General features: G+C 35.9%; 1 protein-coding gene across 2 annotated transcripts in view; it reads left to right on the forward strand.

Annotated features, from left to right (window-relative positions):
• Window positions 1-18948, forward strand: part of NEBL (nebulette) — a 242846-nt gene that overhangs the window by 61257 nt on the left and 162641 nt on the right. For both annotated transcript variants that reach the window (XM_085227296.1, XM_085227295.1), the window contains exon 3: window positions 11474-11558. In XM_085227296.1, coding sequence (XP_085083422.1) covers window positions 11474-11558 — 85 coding nt within the window. The remainder of the gene's footprint in view (window positions 1-11473; window positions 11559-18948) is intronic.

Here is an 18948-nt window from a genome sequence, read left to right on the forward strand (position 1 = left end):
CATAAAGGAGGCCATGTGCTTTACCAGTAATGTGGGTGGGCTGGTACTCAGGTGAGTTTGTTGCTGAACTGCTTCGGAAGTTTCAGGCTTCTTCCTCACTGACCTGCAAGAAGCTGGTGGAATCAATTCTAGCTTCTATGAGCAGGCAGGGTGAGCTGGTTCACTTAGTACAAAGTGACTGAGTAAATCTGTAGAGGAATATATAACATCCAATAGAGGGGTTGGTGATTTTGTGGGAAGTGAATTAAAGTTGCTGATAAATAATTACATTATTTCCTGTTTTTTTTGTTCATATTTATAAAATGGGTGTTCTATTTTTCTTTGTGTTTTTTTTTTTTTTTACTACTAATCTGTATGTAACTGGAACAAAATCTGTGGAGAAAGTCATTAGCACTGTACTGAAATAGAAAAAGAAGAAAATTTTTGTCAAATGATATATCATCTGAAGTAAACCCCATCAGCTTAAAGGAATCTGCCATCTTGCAATCTTGATTTATTAACTTCTGAAGGTGATCACTGAATGGCATAGTTTTCTTTTATGCTGACAGGTGAAGGGGTGGTACCGGTCATATATAATGCAAGAAACAGTTTTTTCAACCGAGAGACTAACTTTAGGTATTTATGAACAAATTTGAGCTATTGACGTATTTCCTGCAAGTCACCATGAACTTAAATACAACAGCTACAAATAGTGTGCTTTCCCTTTCCTATTAGCTCTGTTTTTCTCCTACTCATAAAGATGTCCTCCATTTTATTCCAAATGGATTCAGTTGCTCTCTAATTGCTCTGCTTATGGATGATCTTGCCTGGTGTGTTTGCAGGAATTTAGTAACAGGTGTAGAAGGGCCCCAGACAATGACATCTGCCAACTTTCTTTTTTTCATGATTGAGTTCACCCCTAAGATTTTTGTGTTCCTGTACTGTAATGCTATTTAACCACTGTGCTGTGTGATCTGAAGAACTGGCTTTTCATTTCATCTCATGTTTATCACCTGGATTTTCCAGGATTAGGTTTCTTCTCTATCTCATAAGTCACTTTTTGTTTTGCTCGATCCAAAGGTGTGACATTGCACCTTTTCACTTGTGTAGGTTGAATTTCTACACAGCTTATGGAAATTACTTTCAAATACTTGGTTTATACTTGGGAACGACACCTTTGTAAATTGACTTGGGAATAGTTTGCATTCCTTTTACATGTTAATTCAACTTAAAGTTTCCTTGGGGACTATTTTGCATCCTAAGAGGGCTCCCTCTGTTACGGTATCAGCACCATTCAGCCGCTGCTCTTCTCTTTCCAAAATAGGAGATAGGGAAAGTTTATTTGCCTTTTCATCCAAAATTATTGGAAGAAACAGATCTACAGGAGGCTGGTGGGCTTCAGGCTGCAGAGTGAAAAGCTCATGGGATGGCGTGAAGCTCTTGTTTGAATAGCTTTCTCTTGTGGGAACTTGTGAATGACACCTCACGTGGCATCCAGTACAATTTGATCTCTGGAACATCTGTGTCTGTGAGATTTAGGGTTTGTATCAGAGGATGTGATAAGAAGGCTCGCGCTTTATGCTATCTAAAAATCATTTGCCTAAAAATATGAAGAACTATGAGACCAACTTGTATACTCCAAGGGTGGTGGATTATTCCCAACAGTGAGAAAACAGAGAAAGCAACAAATAGAAGGGAGAATACAGGTTGTGTAGCAATACTGGCAGAGCATTTATGTAGCTGCACCTGATCCTACACAACTCTACTGAAAATAGTTAGCAGACCATAAGGAACAGAATGAATAATGCAGCAATTCTGGGGGTGTTTGCAAGACATTGTGTGAAAATATGCTACCTGGCTGTTGCTTTGTCGCAGTAAATAAAGAAACATCTGTGGCTTGCTCTCAGTTATGTACTCTTTAAATTTGGTGTTCATTGACTGTATATTGCGTGTAGCATGACGACTTATTCCAAAACTGTCAGTTTTCATCACTTCTGCCGAGGATTCACATTAAAAAGTTACAGTGTAAGCTTTTATATGCCCTTATTATTTCATCAGAATAAGGCAAAGCAGGAAGAAAGTATTCATTTGCAAGCAAAATCTGGATATATTATACAGTAATTTTGTAAAGGTGTGAATATAGCATAAGCTATACTTTATGAAACTCTTGTGTGGAGTAACTATTTTCTCTTTAGCTAAACTTATTTTATGTAAGTGTATACATTATAAAAGGGACAGTTCGTAAAACTGCACAAATAATGTACTTGATTGAAGTTTACAATATGCGAACAAGCATCTACTTTGTTTTTGAAATTATTATATATATGTATTTAATATAAAATACAGATCTATGTTTTCTCAAGGATTTTTATGCAAAGTATTACATGATTTGAAATTTTTGCTGTATTACAAAAAAAAAAAAACCCACCGACAAACAAACACAAAAAAAACAAACAACAAAATCCCAAGCCTCTATGGCTCCTGCTAAGAAAGAAATAGTTACTAAAGAAATAAAATGTAAAACTGCTGCCAAATACAGATCAACTTCTTTGATTCTGAAAAAAAGGAAAAAATTTTTTTTAATCAACTGTGAGTTTGTATACTCTATTATTTGGCAACCCTGTTAGAAATGCAAAAACAGAATGCCATCTCCACCCTACTAATTTTGTCATTTTCTAGTTGGCAAAAAACCTAGCTTTTCCATATTTTGTTTTGGTACGTGTGTAAACTCTGTTTAATTTACTTATTTTTTTTTTTGCTAGTAGCTTGAAATTGTTGGTGTTCGCACAGCTCTAGAGGAAAAATACTTAATATTGCAATTACAGTCAAAGAGGTAACACTATTAAGATATTCAACACATTTTTTTTTCTGTCTCCCTTCTCATCTCCTCCTGCCTGTTTTTATAAATAATGTTCCAGCTGCTTAGATTACAACATACTAGTTCTCTCTCTGTAATAACTTGCAGAAAAAGTCCCTTTGAAGGCATCAGTATGTAACATGGATCACTATTCACTTTAGGATGATACCCACAGTTCTCGAAGAGGCAAGTCATTTGTGACTCAAGGTTGGCAGGCTGTCTTTGCAGTTACCTTTTCGCTTTTAGGAACCTTAGATTCCCCACCCTGTTGATAACCAGTTTCTACAAGTTCAAAAGAACTATAATGTCTGTCTAGCACTTATTTCTCTTCTGTCCTCTAGGTGGTTTTTAGTGTCCCTTTGGTTCTACTTCCCTCGTCTGGGAAAGATAAGTTTGAAATTTGGAAGCATTGAAGAGTTGTCTTCTGTTGCTCGGCTTTATAGATTTGCAAAACAAAGAAAAGCATACAATTAAAAGCTAGTCAGTGTACATAGAAGAGTTATGTAATAGACAACACGGACGCTGGAAACTAGAAAAAAACCAATACTATTCCATATTTGGTTTCTGGGATATTAAACTTAAAACTAGTTTTCTTCCTTCAGTTTTATGAGTACAACGGCTGTAGTCCAGTTCCATAACAACTGTGATCTATTGGCATACAACCTAATAATTTTTCAATGAATATATGGACATTTCAGTTTTTAGTAGCAAATACTCTTTCAGTCAGTTACTGTCTTGGAAACTGAAGGCTTAACACATATAGTAAGTAGTCTGTCTTGGTCTCTGATGTTATTCTTTCATAGATTTTTAGCGTTAAATTTTTTAGAATAAAGTTTCTGTTGTACTTTTTTGCACTGAAAAACTGGGAGAGAAAAAGTTGTTATTAGGAATGATTCAAGTTTTACTTCCATTTCTATATGCGCTTTGTATAACAAAGCTTTAAGTTTAAACGTTCAGTTTCATTCCCCATATTGAATATTTTCTCTTATCTAGGAGCTTTTGAATGCTTGATCTTAAGTATGTGTATATAAGAATACTTATTGGTGAGATTTCCTCAGCATGACAAAAATGGATGACTGAAATTAGAGAAGTTGAAGTGTTTCTTGAGTACAGTGCCTTGACTATCTAAAATGCCAATAGTGGGGATGCAGTGGAAAATATTGATAATGATGCATAGAAAAAAATAACTAGGGTGAAACTATTTTTTTAATAGTCATCAGTTGAGTGAGACTAATTCCAAGCAAGAAAGAGAAGACTCTTGGAATTTCCTTGAAGTAGATTTAATGTCTTCTACAAGTATTACCTGACTGGATGAATGTTTCTGCACAGAGAAGATGAGAGTTAGATGTAAATCCTGAAACTGAGCTTGATTTACAGTCAGCTTCTCAGGATTTACAGTCACTTAGGGCTACACCAGATGGGTGATGATGTTTACTGCCTACAGAATTTTTCTTTGTAAACATGCTATCGCAGTGCTGAACCAATATTTTTCCAATATTCATATGGTGAAAGCAGTTTTTATCTTGTATATTTTGTTTGTTAATGCCATGGTATTTAATGAAAAATAAATCTTCTGAAATTCGCAGTGATTAGCATTTTAAGGGAGGTCACTTTTAGCGTATCTTGAACTCTTGCTGCTGGGTGGGCTTTTTGTGTCGTTCATCAGTTGGGTGAGAAAGCTTGCAGAAGAATTGATCATCGTAAGTACAGCGCTGCAGTGTATCACTGACTTTCTATTAATTGCTTTACTGTGAGTGAGGAGTGGGAGTAGATGAGATATAGTATTTGGAACATCAGGGGTTGTATGTTTTTTAAACTAGTCTAACTGTAAAGATGCCATTTCATGTAACATAGCATTCATTTTTGAAAGAAAATGGTTAAATAAATTACCTACATAGCCATTGACATATTTCACTGAATAAAATTAGATTCCACAATGTGATGAAGATTTGTAAAAATGATATATGTATACATACCTGTGATTAGAAATCAGGTGATGAAATTACAGTATGGGGCAGAAAGGACATTATAAAACGTGGGCCCAGCCAAATTTGGTAGTTTTCATATGTAAGATGGAAATCCCAGGACTTAGCCATGTACAAAAATGCTGGCTTGTGGTAAGCAAAGAAAGTATTTGTATGAATATTCTTTGGCCTAAAGGTTCTTATTACTTGAAAAATATTCCAGAATTAAGGCAAAAAAAGTGCCTGCACATTGAAAGTAAGAGCAGAATTGAGAACCTACTCACCTATTTCAGTGTTGTGCTGCTTGAGATGCCAACTCATTGGTGGTACATTAATTGACAGGAAAATTTAGGAAATTTATAAGAAATTTGTCACTGCTGGAGCCATGAATTATACTCTGGTCAACCCTGGAACTTGAGCAAACTACCAGTCTGTCTAGGTTTCATAAATACAAAGCATCCCAGGCTGTGCTGAAGTAGTCAGACTGGGCATTTGGGCCTGTGCAGAGTAGACTGCTTTTATTGTATCTCTGTGTCATGTTACCAGTGTTCTTAAAGAGAAAATCTGCAGATTTTGCTGTTCCAGTCAGTATTTTTGTTTTTTGCTTTATGTTGCCAGAGTTGCCTATGCCTTCCGTGAGCTTTTTGATCATGTTCTGCAGATCCTGCTCTGACAGCAGCTCTTGCTTTTCAGTCTGCTATCTGTGTCCATTAATATGGTGCCGGCGGGTTCCTGCACAGCTCAGGGCTGCCCTGTAGCTTTCAGTGTGTTACAGATTCATTTATTTCCCCAAGCAATGCCATCCATAGCTGAGGAATAGCTAAATCTGAAAGTAAATTATTGAAAAAGTGAGAGCCTGGCTCCACTGATAATTCGGAGTGTTCTACTACTGAAGCCTGTGGTGCTGGGATTTTACTTTTTTTTTTTTTTCTCCTGAATCTGTATTCCAGCTGAATGTATTATACCACTTCTTTTTATTATATGGTAAAGTTTCCTAAATATGAACTGGATGTTCCTTTCTGTTGTATTTTTTTTAAGATCTTTAAAAATGAAAAAGTTTGGCCCTGAATTTCTCAAGAAGCAACTTGCATGTTTCCCTAACAACGTATTTATTTGAATCTGGGAAAAAGAGTTAAAAGAATGAATTTGAGAAATATGAGATAGGAAAAACATGACTAGCAGAGGACACCAAGACACTGACCTGTGTCCTGGGGCCAGATATTGTCAGAATATTTAATGTGGTCCCTATACTTCTGTTAACAGCCCCAGATAAAAGTCTGCAGACAGGTTATGAAATGTCACACTGGTAACATAGTGTTGGGTGATGTGTGTCTGGTTGTAGGACAGATTAATCTGTGGCCTTTCACTTGTTCCAGAAGTGAGGATTGGGAAGACTGGTGGAATATCCTTGCTAACATTTTTTTCATGGAGCTTACTCTTTTCTAAATCTCTAACTGATACAAACTCATCTCTCGAGGAGAATTTTCTCATGAACGTTAACTTGTAGTTAGTTGGCATACTGTAACAACCTTCTCTTTTACTTTAAATAAGAAATACAGATCCACGAATTAAATATCTCAAAAAGCAAATCCCTTGAACATCAAAGGATAAAGATGGAAAAGCATTTTCCAAAACAAACATATTGCAACCGCAGTATCTGCTATTCATATAGCAGCGTAAGTGATAGAAACTACAGAGAATTCTGTCTTTAAAGTTGGTTTAGGGGAATTGTCAAATCTTCCTTGCCCACTTCATTGAGTTCTACAGTAACAAAGATATATTACCCACTACCTAGATTATTTGTCATCCGAAATCCTTTATAATCTTATATAGATAAATGATCTTGAACAGAATGTTCAAAACAAAAAAGAAAACCCAGGGAAATCCCAGAGCTTCAGAGTAAGAATTTCAAAGCAAGAAATCAGCTGTGGGGCAAGGTTTCCCTGCTGCTGCTGCTTTCTTTGTCACTGCACATCCTTACATTTCTTTCTGCACAATGGCATGGTTTCAAAATAAGGAGTGGAAGACAGTCCCATGAGTCTTCAAGGCTGGTGGTAAACTGCCAGCCCAAACACTGCCTGACTGAAGAGAGTTTAATATCTGGTCTTCTTCCTGGATAAATTATTTCATCTTATTTCTCTTATCAGAAAGTTAATTGGTGATCTGTATTCTCTGTGTTTTTATGCTGAATTCAGTTATATTTGTGGATGTGGGCTCAGATCATGATTAACAAGTTGGGCCCTTAGAGGTCTAAGAAGGAACTTGCTTGCGTATCCTTTAGTTGTTGTAAGTTTGGGTTGCATCCAAACTACTACATCATTATTCACTTTCAGCTGTAGTTTGAAACTCTTGCATACGCTATACTGAAATGCTAGTTGTAAAAGCAGTATACGTTTTTTGTAATTGATTTAATATTGATTTAATTTTTTTGATAATATATATTTTTTGTTTGCATTTCTGCAACTGAAAACAAGTTATTTTTTTCATTTTCCTTTACTTTTCTTAATTTTCCTTTATTTTTCTTAACCTCCTTGTCTTCTAGAGTTGACTTTAATTTGAAGAACAGTTGTTACAAACAAAAATTAGGAGAGCACAGATAGCCTAATGTGGTGGACAGTGGTGGTAATTGGTGTTCTGAGAAGATTTGATGAAGCTGTCATTCTTAGGAAGAGAATTTCATTTGTATAACCTGTGGATATTTCCTGTTTGAAAGATATGACAGTTCGTATGTCCACAGTTTGTGGACAGTTTTCAAATGGATACTCTAAGAGAAGAGATAACTTGACAGGAATGTAGTTAAGTGTTATAATTCTGTCACTGAACAGTTAACATTACAGTTAGAAAATATACTCAAAACATTCTTAGTCATGTCTTAGATCGGAATGAGCAAGAGTGAGGCATGAACATATTACTTTCAGAATAGGCTTGAATTTATCTCAAGATTTGAATCTGACCTTTTTTCAGAACAGGAAAAACTGAATCTTCATCCCATTATCTCTCAGAACATGTTTTTTATTCCTTTTGTTGGTTTGAAAGTGTGGAAAAGCTGATGAAAGCCTGACAAGTAAACAAGTAGGTGGAAAAATTTCTATGATTAGTCATTGTAAAAGCTGTTAGACTTTTCAGGTGGTTTCCTGAATTCTTGAAGGTTTTGCTGTTATTGTTTCCAAATCTCAAAAGTGAAGGAGTTTTCTCATAGAAACAGAGATTGAGTTGGGATTTAATTTATTTATCAAGCTGTGCAGCTGAAACTAGCAATACAGTACACAGCAGAAACATACTGTGTATGCTGATTTGTTCTGGACCTTCTTGTATAGGTCTTTATACAGGATTAATCCTAATAGCATTAGCGTAGTAAGACATATTGCTAAGTAGACTTAGACTTAGACAAAGACTTAAAACAAACATCCTTTGGACACTGCTATTAAATAGCTGGCATGACATCAACCTTTTTAACCAATTCTCTGCTTTTCTCAGACATCATCTCAGACAAAGGGAAACTGAGCAACGGATTACCAGGAACTGCAATATCACCACGAGCCTTTTGAATTAGACTATTGCCACCCATTTACTCATCCTTATTCAGACCGTTCTCATGAGATATGATGGATATAGTCTTAATCCAACAGTTAAGAAGCAGATTTGATCACTTGAATACTATTTAACGAGCCTTCTCTTTTGGTCAAAATTATGCATTGTTACAATGTATAGTTCTCAGATATTGTCTTAAACACTGATGTTTTTTAGTGATTCTGAATATACAATATCAGTAAGCTTAAAACACATGTAAATGCTCGAGATAGAATTTAAATTTAACACTGATGTTTTTTAGTGCTTTTGAAGAAAGATGACTCTAAAAGCATGTTGTTCTGGTTGATAAGCCATGTGGGTGGCTTCATAAATCAGCTATAGTTAAAATTATGAACCCAAGCAGAATGCTTTGTTAATCTAATTTTTCTTTCTTTTTTTTTTTTTTAAATCACAGTAATACATTGTGATAAATAGTTCATAAGATCAATGTGAAGACTGAGTTCAACATCAGCAGGTTTTTCATTTCAGTTGTGGATACTGTTTACTTCTATGTTCAAGTATAAATACTAGTATAACCAGTATACATTGTAATTTGAAGCATAGTACAGCACCACTGGTTCAAGATGAAGAGTACCTTTTCCACTTGAAATGGAACTCTGTTTCTGTATCAGTAGTGACCTTAAATACATCAGTGCCTCAGTGATTTGTTCTGCTTGAGATACCTGGGAGCTTCTCAATACTAATTGTGGAACCGACCATTTCATTTGCAAAGGATCAGAAATAAAAACTGATGTAGGATAGAGACAGGGTTTGCTTTCATATGCTTCAGAATAAAGAGGAGGATAATTTGGGATGCTCGCTTCACAAAAATGTCTCTGCTGCTGTTGCCAAGAGAGTCTGTGGGCCGTGATTGTGACACCTGCTCCAGTGTCACATGCAAATTTCACACAGGTCTTGGCAAAAACCCACCCAAGTTGGTTCCCACTCTGCACTCTCCACATTAAGGGATGAGTACAGGTGGTTGTTGTGACTGTAGTACCAAAGTCATGGTATGTAATCACTTTAAAAAGCAGTGTTACGAAAGTTTATGGGAAAGCTTTTGGCATTCTACATGTGCCTGGAATCATGTTTGAATTGTGTGTGTGGCAATGGCTTTTTTTTAAAGGGGCAAGGATTCTGTCATTGACAGGAGTTTTCTCTGGAAACCTGAGAGGCTGCTTTTCCTTAAGAGCACATCACACGCTGCTCCTTGCTACAATCCTCCCTGGATATCTGCAGACTCTAGCTGTGAGGTGGCTCACTGCCTTCTCCATCTGTCCATTGCTCCTTCCAAATGGGGCTCATGACCCTCCTGATGGTCACTTTGGCTTTTGTCTTTCTCTTATATACAGAACAAGGAAGGGTAAGATAGAAGAAGTGAAATAAAGAGGGGAAATATCCCCACGCTTATAGAAGTATCTTTCTGTCCCAGGGATTAACTTGAGCTGATACTGTTTGCTTCATGCAAGCACTGATTCCATTTTGTGTCATCTAAGTAAAGCCTACGTTTGTCCCCCTGTGTATTGCTGGAGCTGTGGCTAAGCCTGGCGTCATCTGGGTGTGCGGGAGACCTCGGATTGAAAAGGAAGACAGGCAGATGTCTCTTGCAGCACACAACATTTCTCTTTTTGCATGTGCTGAAGGTCCCAGGAAGCACTATTTCTGTGGCGAGAGTTACAGTCTTGGTAGGCTTGGGAGGATTTAGATTTAATGGCAGGGGAATAGTGGTTTTTTTTTTTTTTTTTCTTATTGTTTTCAGTGACATGGTCTAGCCTAGTGGCTAATGGGTGGGAATATTTTTCACCTTAAATTCTTAAACTTGCTATGGTGTTAATCCTCCATCTACCAGATTAAATTAAAACCATATACTTCATGGAAATAAAACTTGTAAACAGAAAATAAATCTTACAACTTAGATTACAAAGACCATATATATTTTTAAAGCACAGAAATTTTCTGATGGAGCTGTACAGACTGAATTAGTTTCTGAAGGAACACATTAGAGATAATCTTGAGTTTGATCATGGAAATGTTTGATACTGTATATCCTCCTCTGTCTTTGGACTCTTTCTTCTCTACAGATTAGTCCCTCTGTAGAAATTAATCTACTGTGCCTGTTTTGTTTTATCCTTGAAATGTTAGAGGCAAAAGTGGATTAGTAGACAGATCTGAGAAGCTGTAACTGAATGAATGAATGACTCATATATATAAATGTAAACTGAATCTTTTGGTTTGACACTGAAAGTTCTCAAAAGTAGGAATCAGATTTCTTGGAGTGTTGCTGCCCCATAGTAATACTTTTTTTTTTTGGGATGGCCTGTCTACTTTTATTATTTCCTTGTTTTGGTGGTCGGTCTTATAATATAGTTTTCTGTTTAACTGTAAATTTGCAGGATAAATTCAAGAAAATGAATAAATCATAGTTCTATAAATTGATTCTAAATACAATGAGTAGGATTTGACTATTAAAGATGTCTGAAATGCCAAAGAAAATAATACTGTTATAAATGTGTAAAAATTCAAAATCAAAAAAGAGATGACTGACAGATTGCAGTTCTGAGCCATTGCAACCTTTGGTAATATATATGATGATTCTTCTATGTATAGCAGTGTATTGACACATTTGCTATTAAAGGATTTAAATCTCTGTACCTGAAATGGCAGTACAATCTGGCTTGGTTCTTCAGGTTTCTGCACCATGATATTCCATCTGCACGAGTTTTATGTAACTTTTGAGTTTCTGTAAAACATTCAAATGTTAAAGCATTTAATCTGTATTCATCATGTGACTATACCAAGAAAATGAAGTTAAAGATACTCTTGTTCACTCTATTGAAAAAAGAATTGTCCTGTTGGCCTCTGCAGACAGTGATGAAGATAAATGGATAGTATTTAGATTTGTTACAGAAACTCATTCATGCTGTTTTTTGTGATGCAGTACTGAACAATATTTTTAGAGTAAATGTTTCTAACACAGATCCAGTAAGCTATGAAACATTTCAGTACATTCTAAGAAGGATTGCTGCAATGCATTTGACTTTCTATCATGTGTAAATATTTACCCTTTGGCTTTGTACTACTTTTTTTTTTTTTTTTTTTTCAGGCATTACCCAAAGCAGTCCTTCACTACAGTGGCTGATACTCCAGAAAATCTACGTCTGAAGCAACAAAGTGAATTGCAGAGTCAGGTAAATCAAATGATTCTTCTGTTTTACTTGTATTGGATTACCAGCCCCACTTCTCAGAAGTTTTTCTATTGGAAGAAATATCTTTAGGTCAGAATAGCATTCTCATAAATGTAGTCATATATAGTTGTATATATAAATATATAATCATATAGTTGTAACTCTGTTGACATTACTGAAGTCATTAGCTTTTCAACTCTATGTTTAGTACCCCTTTACTTAGTTTTTGAAGTTTGAAATCTAATAGCTGAATCCAGAGAGTTCATTTGCCTTAGACAAATGTAATTTTTAGCATCAAACTTCAAAGCTGTGTGATTACAAACAATTAATTTGTCATCAGCAAACGTTTAGGAGATCTGTCAAAACTGACCTGGCTGAATGATCCATTTATAAATCTAGTATGTCCTGGTGAGCTCGGATATGGTCCATTCTATAAGCTAGATGTGACAAAAAATTTATCCATCAAAGCTTACCTGTGTTAACGGGACACTGAATTAAATGGGTAAAGAGAAAAGTAAAAATAAAAAAAGGAGATAAAGACAAAAACACTGTATTTGTTTACTACTATTACATGGTAGGTTTACTACTGTTTTTATTGATATTAATTCCTTAACATCTGGTGTTTCTATCCTAAAATATCAGTTTTGTATTGTTTGATTTTATGTATGCAACACTGGAAATTATCCTGGCTGCGTGAGACAATTGGTAATGTTGGATTCATTGTATTTTGTGGAAGTTGGTTATTGCAGTTTTATTCTTAATTTAGTTGCAATTTCTCATTATAAATTGACAGTTTAAAGTAATTACTGACAATTAACATAATAAGGTGTGGAGCACAAGACAGGCAGGAGGCATAAAGGGCTTTTCTGTTTGGGAACCTCTTTGTAAGTTAATGGGTGAAATCAGAGGAGTGTTAAAAGGAAACATCAGCAGATATTTGGCATGATGTATCCATTAAAAAAAATTACTTTTAGCATTAGGGCTGTTCTTAAAACTCAAAGAAATTCTTTCATGCTGAAGTTCTACCAGAAGGAAAGAGGAGAGTTCTGTAGTCCAGTGTTCTGTGTACAGCAGTTAACATCTTGTTAACAGGAATGTGTTAGCTATATTTTGTAAAAGTCTGTTTAAAAGAATATAAACTTCGCGTATACTCTTCCTACTGGTTTTAAGAAAAATGATTGGATCCAGGAGAATAATACACTTTTTGTACTGTCAATTTTTCACTGCATTACCTTGTGCATCTGTGTACACATGCACGCATACATGTGAGAAATCACTTTCTCCATCACTTTCCCTGTTTGAAAGATGCTGACATGTTGTTTTGTGCGAGGAAACTTGTTCTATACTGGTTAAAAAAACCCCAACAAGTGTAGTATTTTACAACTGGGTAGGCAGAACCTTCGTCAGTGAGAAATCTGGATTTTGCTTAAATATAAACTTGCTGCAACTATTTGCAGGAAGTGACATAAAGTGCTGTATAAAGTTAAAAACTTGGAAAGAGGGAGAAACCCATAATTTGTAAAAGGTGCCTCTTTATTAGGTGTTGAAAGTTTGTCAAATGCAGTTCTAAACTACATAGATCTCTATAGAAATAATGCCTCCCATTTCTTTCCATGGAAAATACAAAAGCTACAGATAGCATAGCACTATTTCATAAAGCAAATTCTCAGCTACAAAACAGTATTTTTCAATAGTAATCACCATTAGCTACACGTTTTCACCACCTATGAACAAGAGCATGCATGCTGTGCTCAAAAAAGTCTGCTCCAGTGGATGTGGATGCTATGATGGCATAATTACTGGGAAAATGTTACTCATGCAGTCCATCTTTCATCAGCCCAATCAGATGGAATTCAGAAGGTGCTAGATGGAGACTATACCACACTGCTTGATGTGGTAGGACAGTTGAAGCCAAGATTGGTAATGTGCTCCATGGTCTTTAGACTGGTACGGTGCCTGGCGTTATCATGTTGCAAGAAATTGTCGTCTTGTCTGGCATGACTCTGAAAGTTCAAGCATTCAGCACAGTGAGATCTGAGATGTAGTGGTTAGAGTTGGTGGTTTGTCTTGATTCCAGGAAATCCAAAAGGCTCATTCCTATTCCAAAAGACAGTGCACATCACTTTACTCTCTGAGAGCTGTGTCTTGAACTTTTTTTACTGACGGGGAATTCACATGTCACCAGTCCATAGACTCCATTTTAATTCTGGCTTGTAGTGGTGGCATCACTACTGGTGAAGGAACGTGGTGCAATCCAGGAAGCAGTCACCTTCAGCCTCGTTCTGGTTCAGCAGGTCCTGACAAACTCGTATATGGTGTGAGCATTCATGGGACTCCACACCTTTGTTTCATATGCACTTTCATGTCAGATACCATTCTGTCAGATTGTTGCTCTCCTGTCATCTGTCACAAAGCAACAAAATGTAACAATATTGGTGGGAAGATTCTGCCTCTACTGCCATACCACCAACATCAGCCTGCTGTGCCAATATAATGAAATAACTTTTGGAGCAGCCCTCGTACAGTGGCACAAATTTATCTACTTGTAGGAAAAGTCGTAACATTTTTTAATAATAATTCACTTCCTTGTTGTTGTTTCACACTGTTTTAATGCTGAAATAAAGATTCCAAGGACCTTCTATAGTCTAGCTTAAATCTTATAATGAAATTGTACTTTTGAATAATATCAGTAATATTTGTATGACAGTATAAGTCTGTTTATATCCTGAATCGACCCTATTGGCTGTGTTGTTTGTTGCTGTACCACAAGCTTTGCAGAGAAAGTTGCAAGACTCCCAGTTGATACAGATGTTTGATATATAATTTGCCATTGTTCAAGTCTCCTATTTTTAGTGTCATGCAGTGCAAATAAGTGTGTATGTGATTCAAGAAAAGTATTTCCTATCAAACCAAATCTGCTTGGTTTGTTCAGTATTTATCAGAGCTTCTTGAATCTTCTGCCAGTGCAGTGACACTTTGGGACAGAATAAATTTTGTTAGGTAATGTAAAAAATTAAGTTAACTTTTCAGTAAAAAGAAAAGCTTTTCTACAGTAATAGCTGCTTTTTAGGTTCTAAGTAAGCACGTTTAATGCTTTTAGTTCTGAAAAGACACAACTCTGCATTTAGCTGTGGGACTCCAAGCATCTTTTAAAAAATCTACAGATTTAGAACTATTGTTTATTCTAACAAGCAAAGCAGGAGGATTGGGTAAAGAAAGCACCATTAAATCTTCAATAATCTGAAAGACGTGTGTATTTGTAAGCTTGCTGTTTCAATTTTCATTTAAACAGCAAATGACAACATTTTAAGCTGAAGTGCTGTGTCCTCTATCAAGAATCCATTAAGGTCAGCATCAGGTGCCAACCTGTCATGTTGGCATAACAAGATAAGCAAAACAAACAAAACCAAAATACTGTTCTCTAGAGGAGTCAATAGAAAATGAGTTGCTCTTTACTACACTTGAAAAATTATGTTGTTAAGAAGTCAAAAGGCAACACTTAAAAGCTTTCCAGAGAATGTTTTCCTTCTGTACAATATAATTTTATAGTTTTTGTCTCCATGGGCTTTCATTCATTTCTGTTTGGAAGAGTGATGGCATTTGTTCATTAGGAGAGGCTGGAAGTTTGTTTTTCCATTCAGGAAAACTCCCCAGTTTGATATCCTTATCTCTGAAAAATGATGTTTTATGATCTTTTGTCTTCTAAATAAAGAGCAGTGTTTCAAACAACAGTTTTCTTTATGCATCTCTGAAGAAAAATCTGTACCTTTTATTTGTTAGAGGTGTGTTCCTTCATTCCACAGATATTTTCTCTGTACATTTACAGTACGCTTTTCTCAGATATTTCCTCTCAGCAGTGTATACTTGGGAATCACCTTCATGTACCTTCTTTGGATTTCCTTTGCTCCTGCTCCTGCTCTCTTAACTTTCTAGCAATATAAACTGCTCTACAGTCTTTAGTTCTTGTCTGTGGCGATGCTGTGCAGATCAACTGTAGCATTTCTTTTTACAGAGGAGATAGGCTACTAATGTTACTCTATGGCTACCATGTTTCTGTTATTGTCTGTGCATTTGCAGATATTAGACAAGCTGTAAGATGCAGGATGTTACCGTAGTTCTTCATCTTCTTTCCTGTCTACTGCTCCTCACTATCACGGAGGCTAAACGAGCAAGTGAAAATGAACGCGTTGTAACTGCGGTCAAGAGACACCAGAACACAAAGCAAAGTCACCAACCAGTGCATAGTACTAAAACGCCTGATAAACAGATTGGGAGGCAGGGAGGGAGTTTCTCTGTGGAATACATTAACTTTTTTTTTTGTTATTGACACATTTGTTGTGTCCTGAAGTTCTTTTCATTTCACAGGTGGAATTACATATCTTTGGATGAGGTATAAGATATGATCATAAACTTATTGAAATAGAAAAGAAGAACAGTTTGCTTAAAACTTAAGTTAAATCTGTTGATTCTTGTCTTGAATGCATATCCTACAGTTTTTTTTTAAATATAATTTTGTTTTACAATTTTGTTTCTGATATCCTTGACTTGCATAGTTAAACAATTTTTAACTAGCTTCCGATGGCAATTTGCTGATCAGAGTAATGGAAGTTGCTTATAACCGCTTATGAAATAACTTTTATTACAATGTTGAGGGCTGATTATTCTTTATTTTCCTTTTGGGCTACCTAATGACTTGAAAATCAGTAGGATAAGCAGTGTGGATAAGAGCAGTAAATTCTCTTTCTTTTTCAGAATCAATCTTATTGCATATATAAGTGTCATAACACAACTACAGGCTTCATTGCATATGCAAAACAACTGCTTTAGACCATTCCTTTTGTAGTATTTTGTCACTTCTCTGCAAGAAGTCTGCAAAAATGATCATGGAAAGAACAGATTGGGAAGCAAGTATGAATGCTTACGAAACATTCATACAAAACTTTAGACAGACTCATGGGTGAATGTATGTAAAAATGTCCACTTACCTAACCAAATTTTTTTTTACTATTGATTTGATGATACAAAAATAAGTGCCAGCAGCGGTTGTGGGATTTTCTTTTTTCCTTTTTTGTATTGGTGCTTGACCAATATTCATAGTGATTTGGAAAGCTGATATAATCTGGTAGGAGAAAAGCAGAACTTTAACTATATTTAAGGAAGAACAATAGCATTTGCAGAGACGTGGAAGAAAAACAGTTCCTGCTGGTCAGAAAATCATGAAGCCTGTAAAATAATCAGTCACAAGAGAAAAATCACCTTTTCCTGTGCTAAGATACAGAAACATTGAAGAAAATAACCTTGAATAAGTTGATGTAAAAAAAAAAAAAAAAAAAGTTTTTCTTTCTTTTTAAAATGTATATGATGTATAACTGTAAAAAATGAAGAGATATCACATCTAAGTGAAATAGAGATAATTCCTATGCTAGGATGAGAGCAGAATGGTCATGATTATTAAATATTTATTGAGCAAAAGCACTTCACATCAAAAGTGAAGCAGATAACCTCTAGTTATACAGTCAGAAATATTAGAAAAGAGACAAAAGAGGGTCACAGAATTTGTAGCTCTTACTTGCAAGTGTAGTTGAAGAATTCTTAACTAATCTTCCCTAGAATTGAAGTTTTTGTAACTTTTTACGGGGACAATGAGTAAAATCGTTAATGTTAAGATGTTATCAGAATTGCTATGATTGAAAAGTTATTCACTTAATCTTTTACGTTTTAATAATTAAAAAAAATTTGCTGAGTGAGGAGGGAATGGGCCATGTAACATGTTCTTTTTTTCACATGTTAACAAGTTTCCCCATTGATCCTCTTCAATTTCTTTTCTGCTTTTTATTTTTGGAACTAGATCTTTTGTTAATTGTTGCTCTCTGCAGTTATATTGCAGGAAATAGGATGCTGCGATTCTTGTTAGTTATCTTTTTGACTCATTACTGCGTGGAATTTAAACTGCAATGAGGGAAAAATGGTTACTTTACAGAGAATTTAAGATCAAGAACAGAACAGTTTTCATAAGTGAGTCATCCAGTGACTGCAAGTTAAATGCTGAAGGTGCTTCTATACTGATACCTAGAAGAGGGTCAGAAAGAAAGCAGTTTTGCTGAAAAATCCTACGTACTGGTTTATGTCCACATTGTGAGTGGCTTGTTCCACTTAGAGTGATCTGGTTGCCACTCAAAGCACAGAGCATTGAATCTTGGTACTGGGTCTATGTAATGCACCTCTGAATATAATGGATATGTATCTTTTTGTATCTGAAATAGTGTGAGAGCTGTATCCCAGCTCAGTAGTACTTGTGAAGCTTGAAGCTGAGTTTCCAGAAAATGTGATGGCACTTGGGGGTGCTTGAGGGTCACTGTGGAAGAGCTCTGCAGGCCAACTGGAGTGGGATGGGTGCAAGTCTGTCTGCACTGCCCCTTAGGGACGATCCCTCAGCGCTGAGCTCTGCTTGGTCTTACCTTGTGTACATGTTCTTATTCCCAGTAGTTCTTTAGCAGAGCAAGAGAATGAACTCAGCGCTGTGGGGAGCCAGGGTGCCAGTATTGAGTTAACTCCTTTATGCTCTCTTATTTAGCACAGCCGTTGTGAAATGTAAGTCTGTAAAAGCTGGGAAATGAGCCCACATCACCTTTTCTTTCCTTTCTGATCTTCAGATATGTCTTTCATGATCTGCCATGTTTAAGCAAAAGGGGTCCATGTAAAGTCATTTCCTATTGATGCTGCTGCCTTTTTTTCCTGAAACACTTCATTCTTATCGTGATCAGCAAAGAGAAACTCAACTAGGAGGGTGATGATCCAGAGGAGAGTACTGGTAATCAGCATTAATGGAAAGAGCCTGCCTTTACTTATTCACCCTTCAATGGAAAAAGGAATTTTCAGGAAGATGCTTTTAGTCAATTCACCGAGTTAGGAGAACTTGTTTTATTTTCTTTTATATTGCCACTGTCACCTTCCAGGATGTTCTTGGTCTTTGCCCAGACTTCCATTTGTGTAATGGAGGAATAAATTATGTCTTTTTTTTTTTTCTCCACAGCATATAATTGTGGGTGGCATATTTGATAATTTGTCAGTGGCATATAAGCATTTTTGTTAATATCCTTTTATCCAAAGTAAAAGCTTAATTTTTTTTTCTTTTTTCCAGTGTGAAATTGTAACATTTCTTCATAGATCAAAGCACTGGATTAACCCATTTGGCATTTTCATATTGTGACAATTAATGGATTCCATTTAGTTCCTCATTTTAGACTCATATCTTTTCAAAGGTACTGACCTGTTTCTTACCAAAGCATGAAGCTAGTCATCTATCTTATTATAAATAACCAATTTTTCTGTTCATCATTTGCAATTTCTTCACAAACTTCAGAGTCACTGGACTGAGACTTTTTAGGGGCAA

This window comes from Meleagris gallopavo, chromosome 6, assembly GCF_905368555.1.
Source record: "Meleagris gallopavo chromosome 6, MGAL_WU_HG_1.1, whole genome shotgun sequence".
Taxonomy (NCBI): domain Eukaryota; kingdom Metazoa; phylum Chordata; class Aves; order Galliformes; family Phasianidae; genus Meleagris; species Meleagris gallopavo.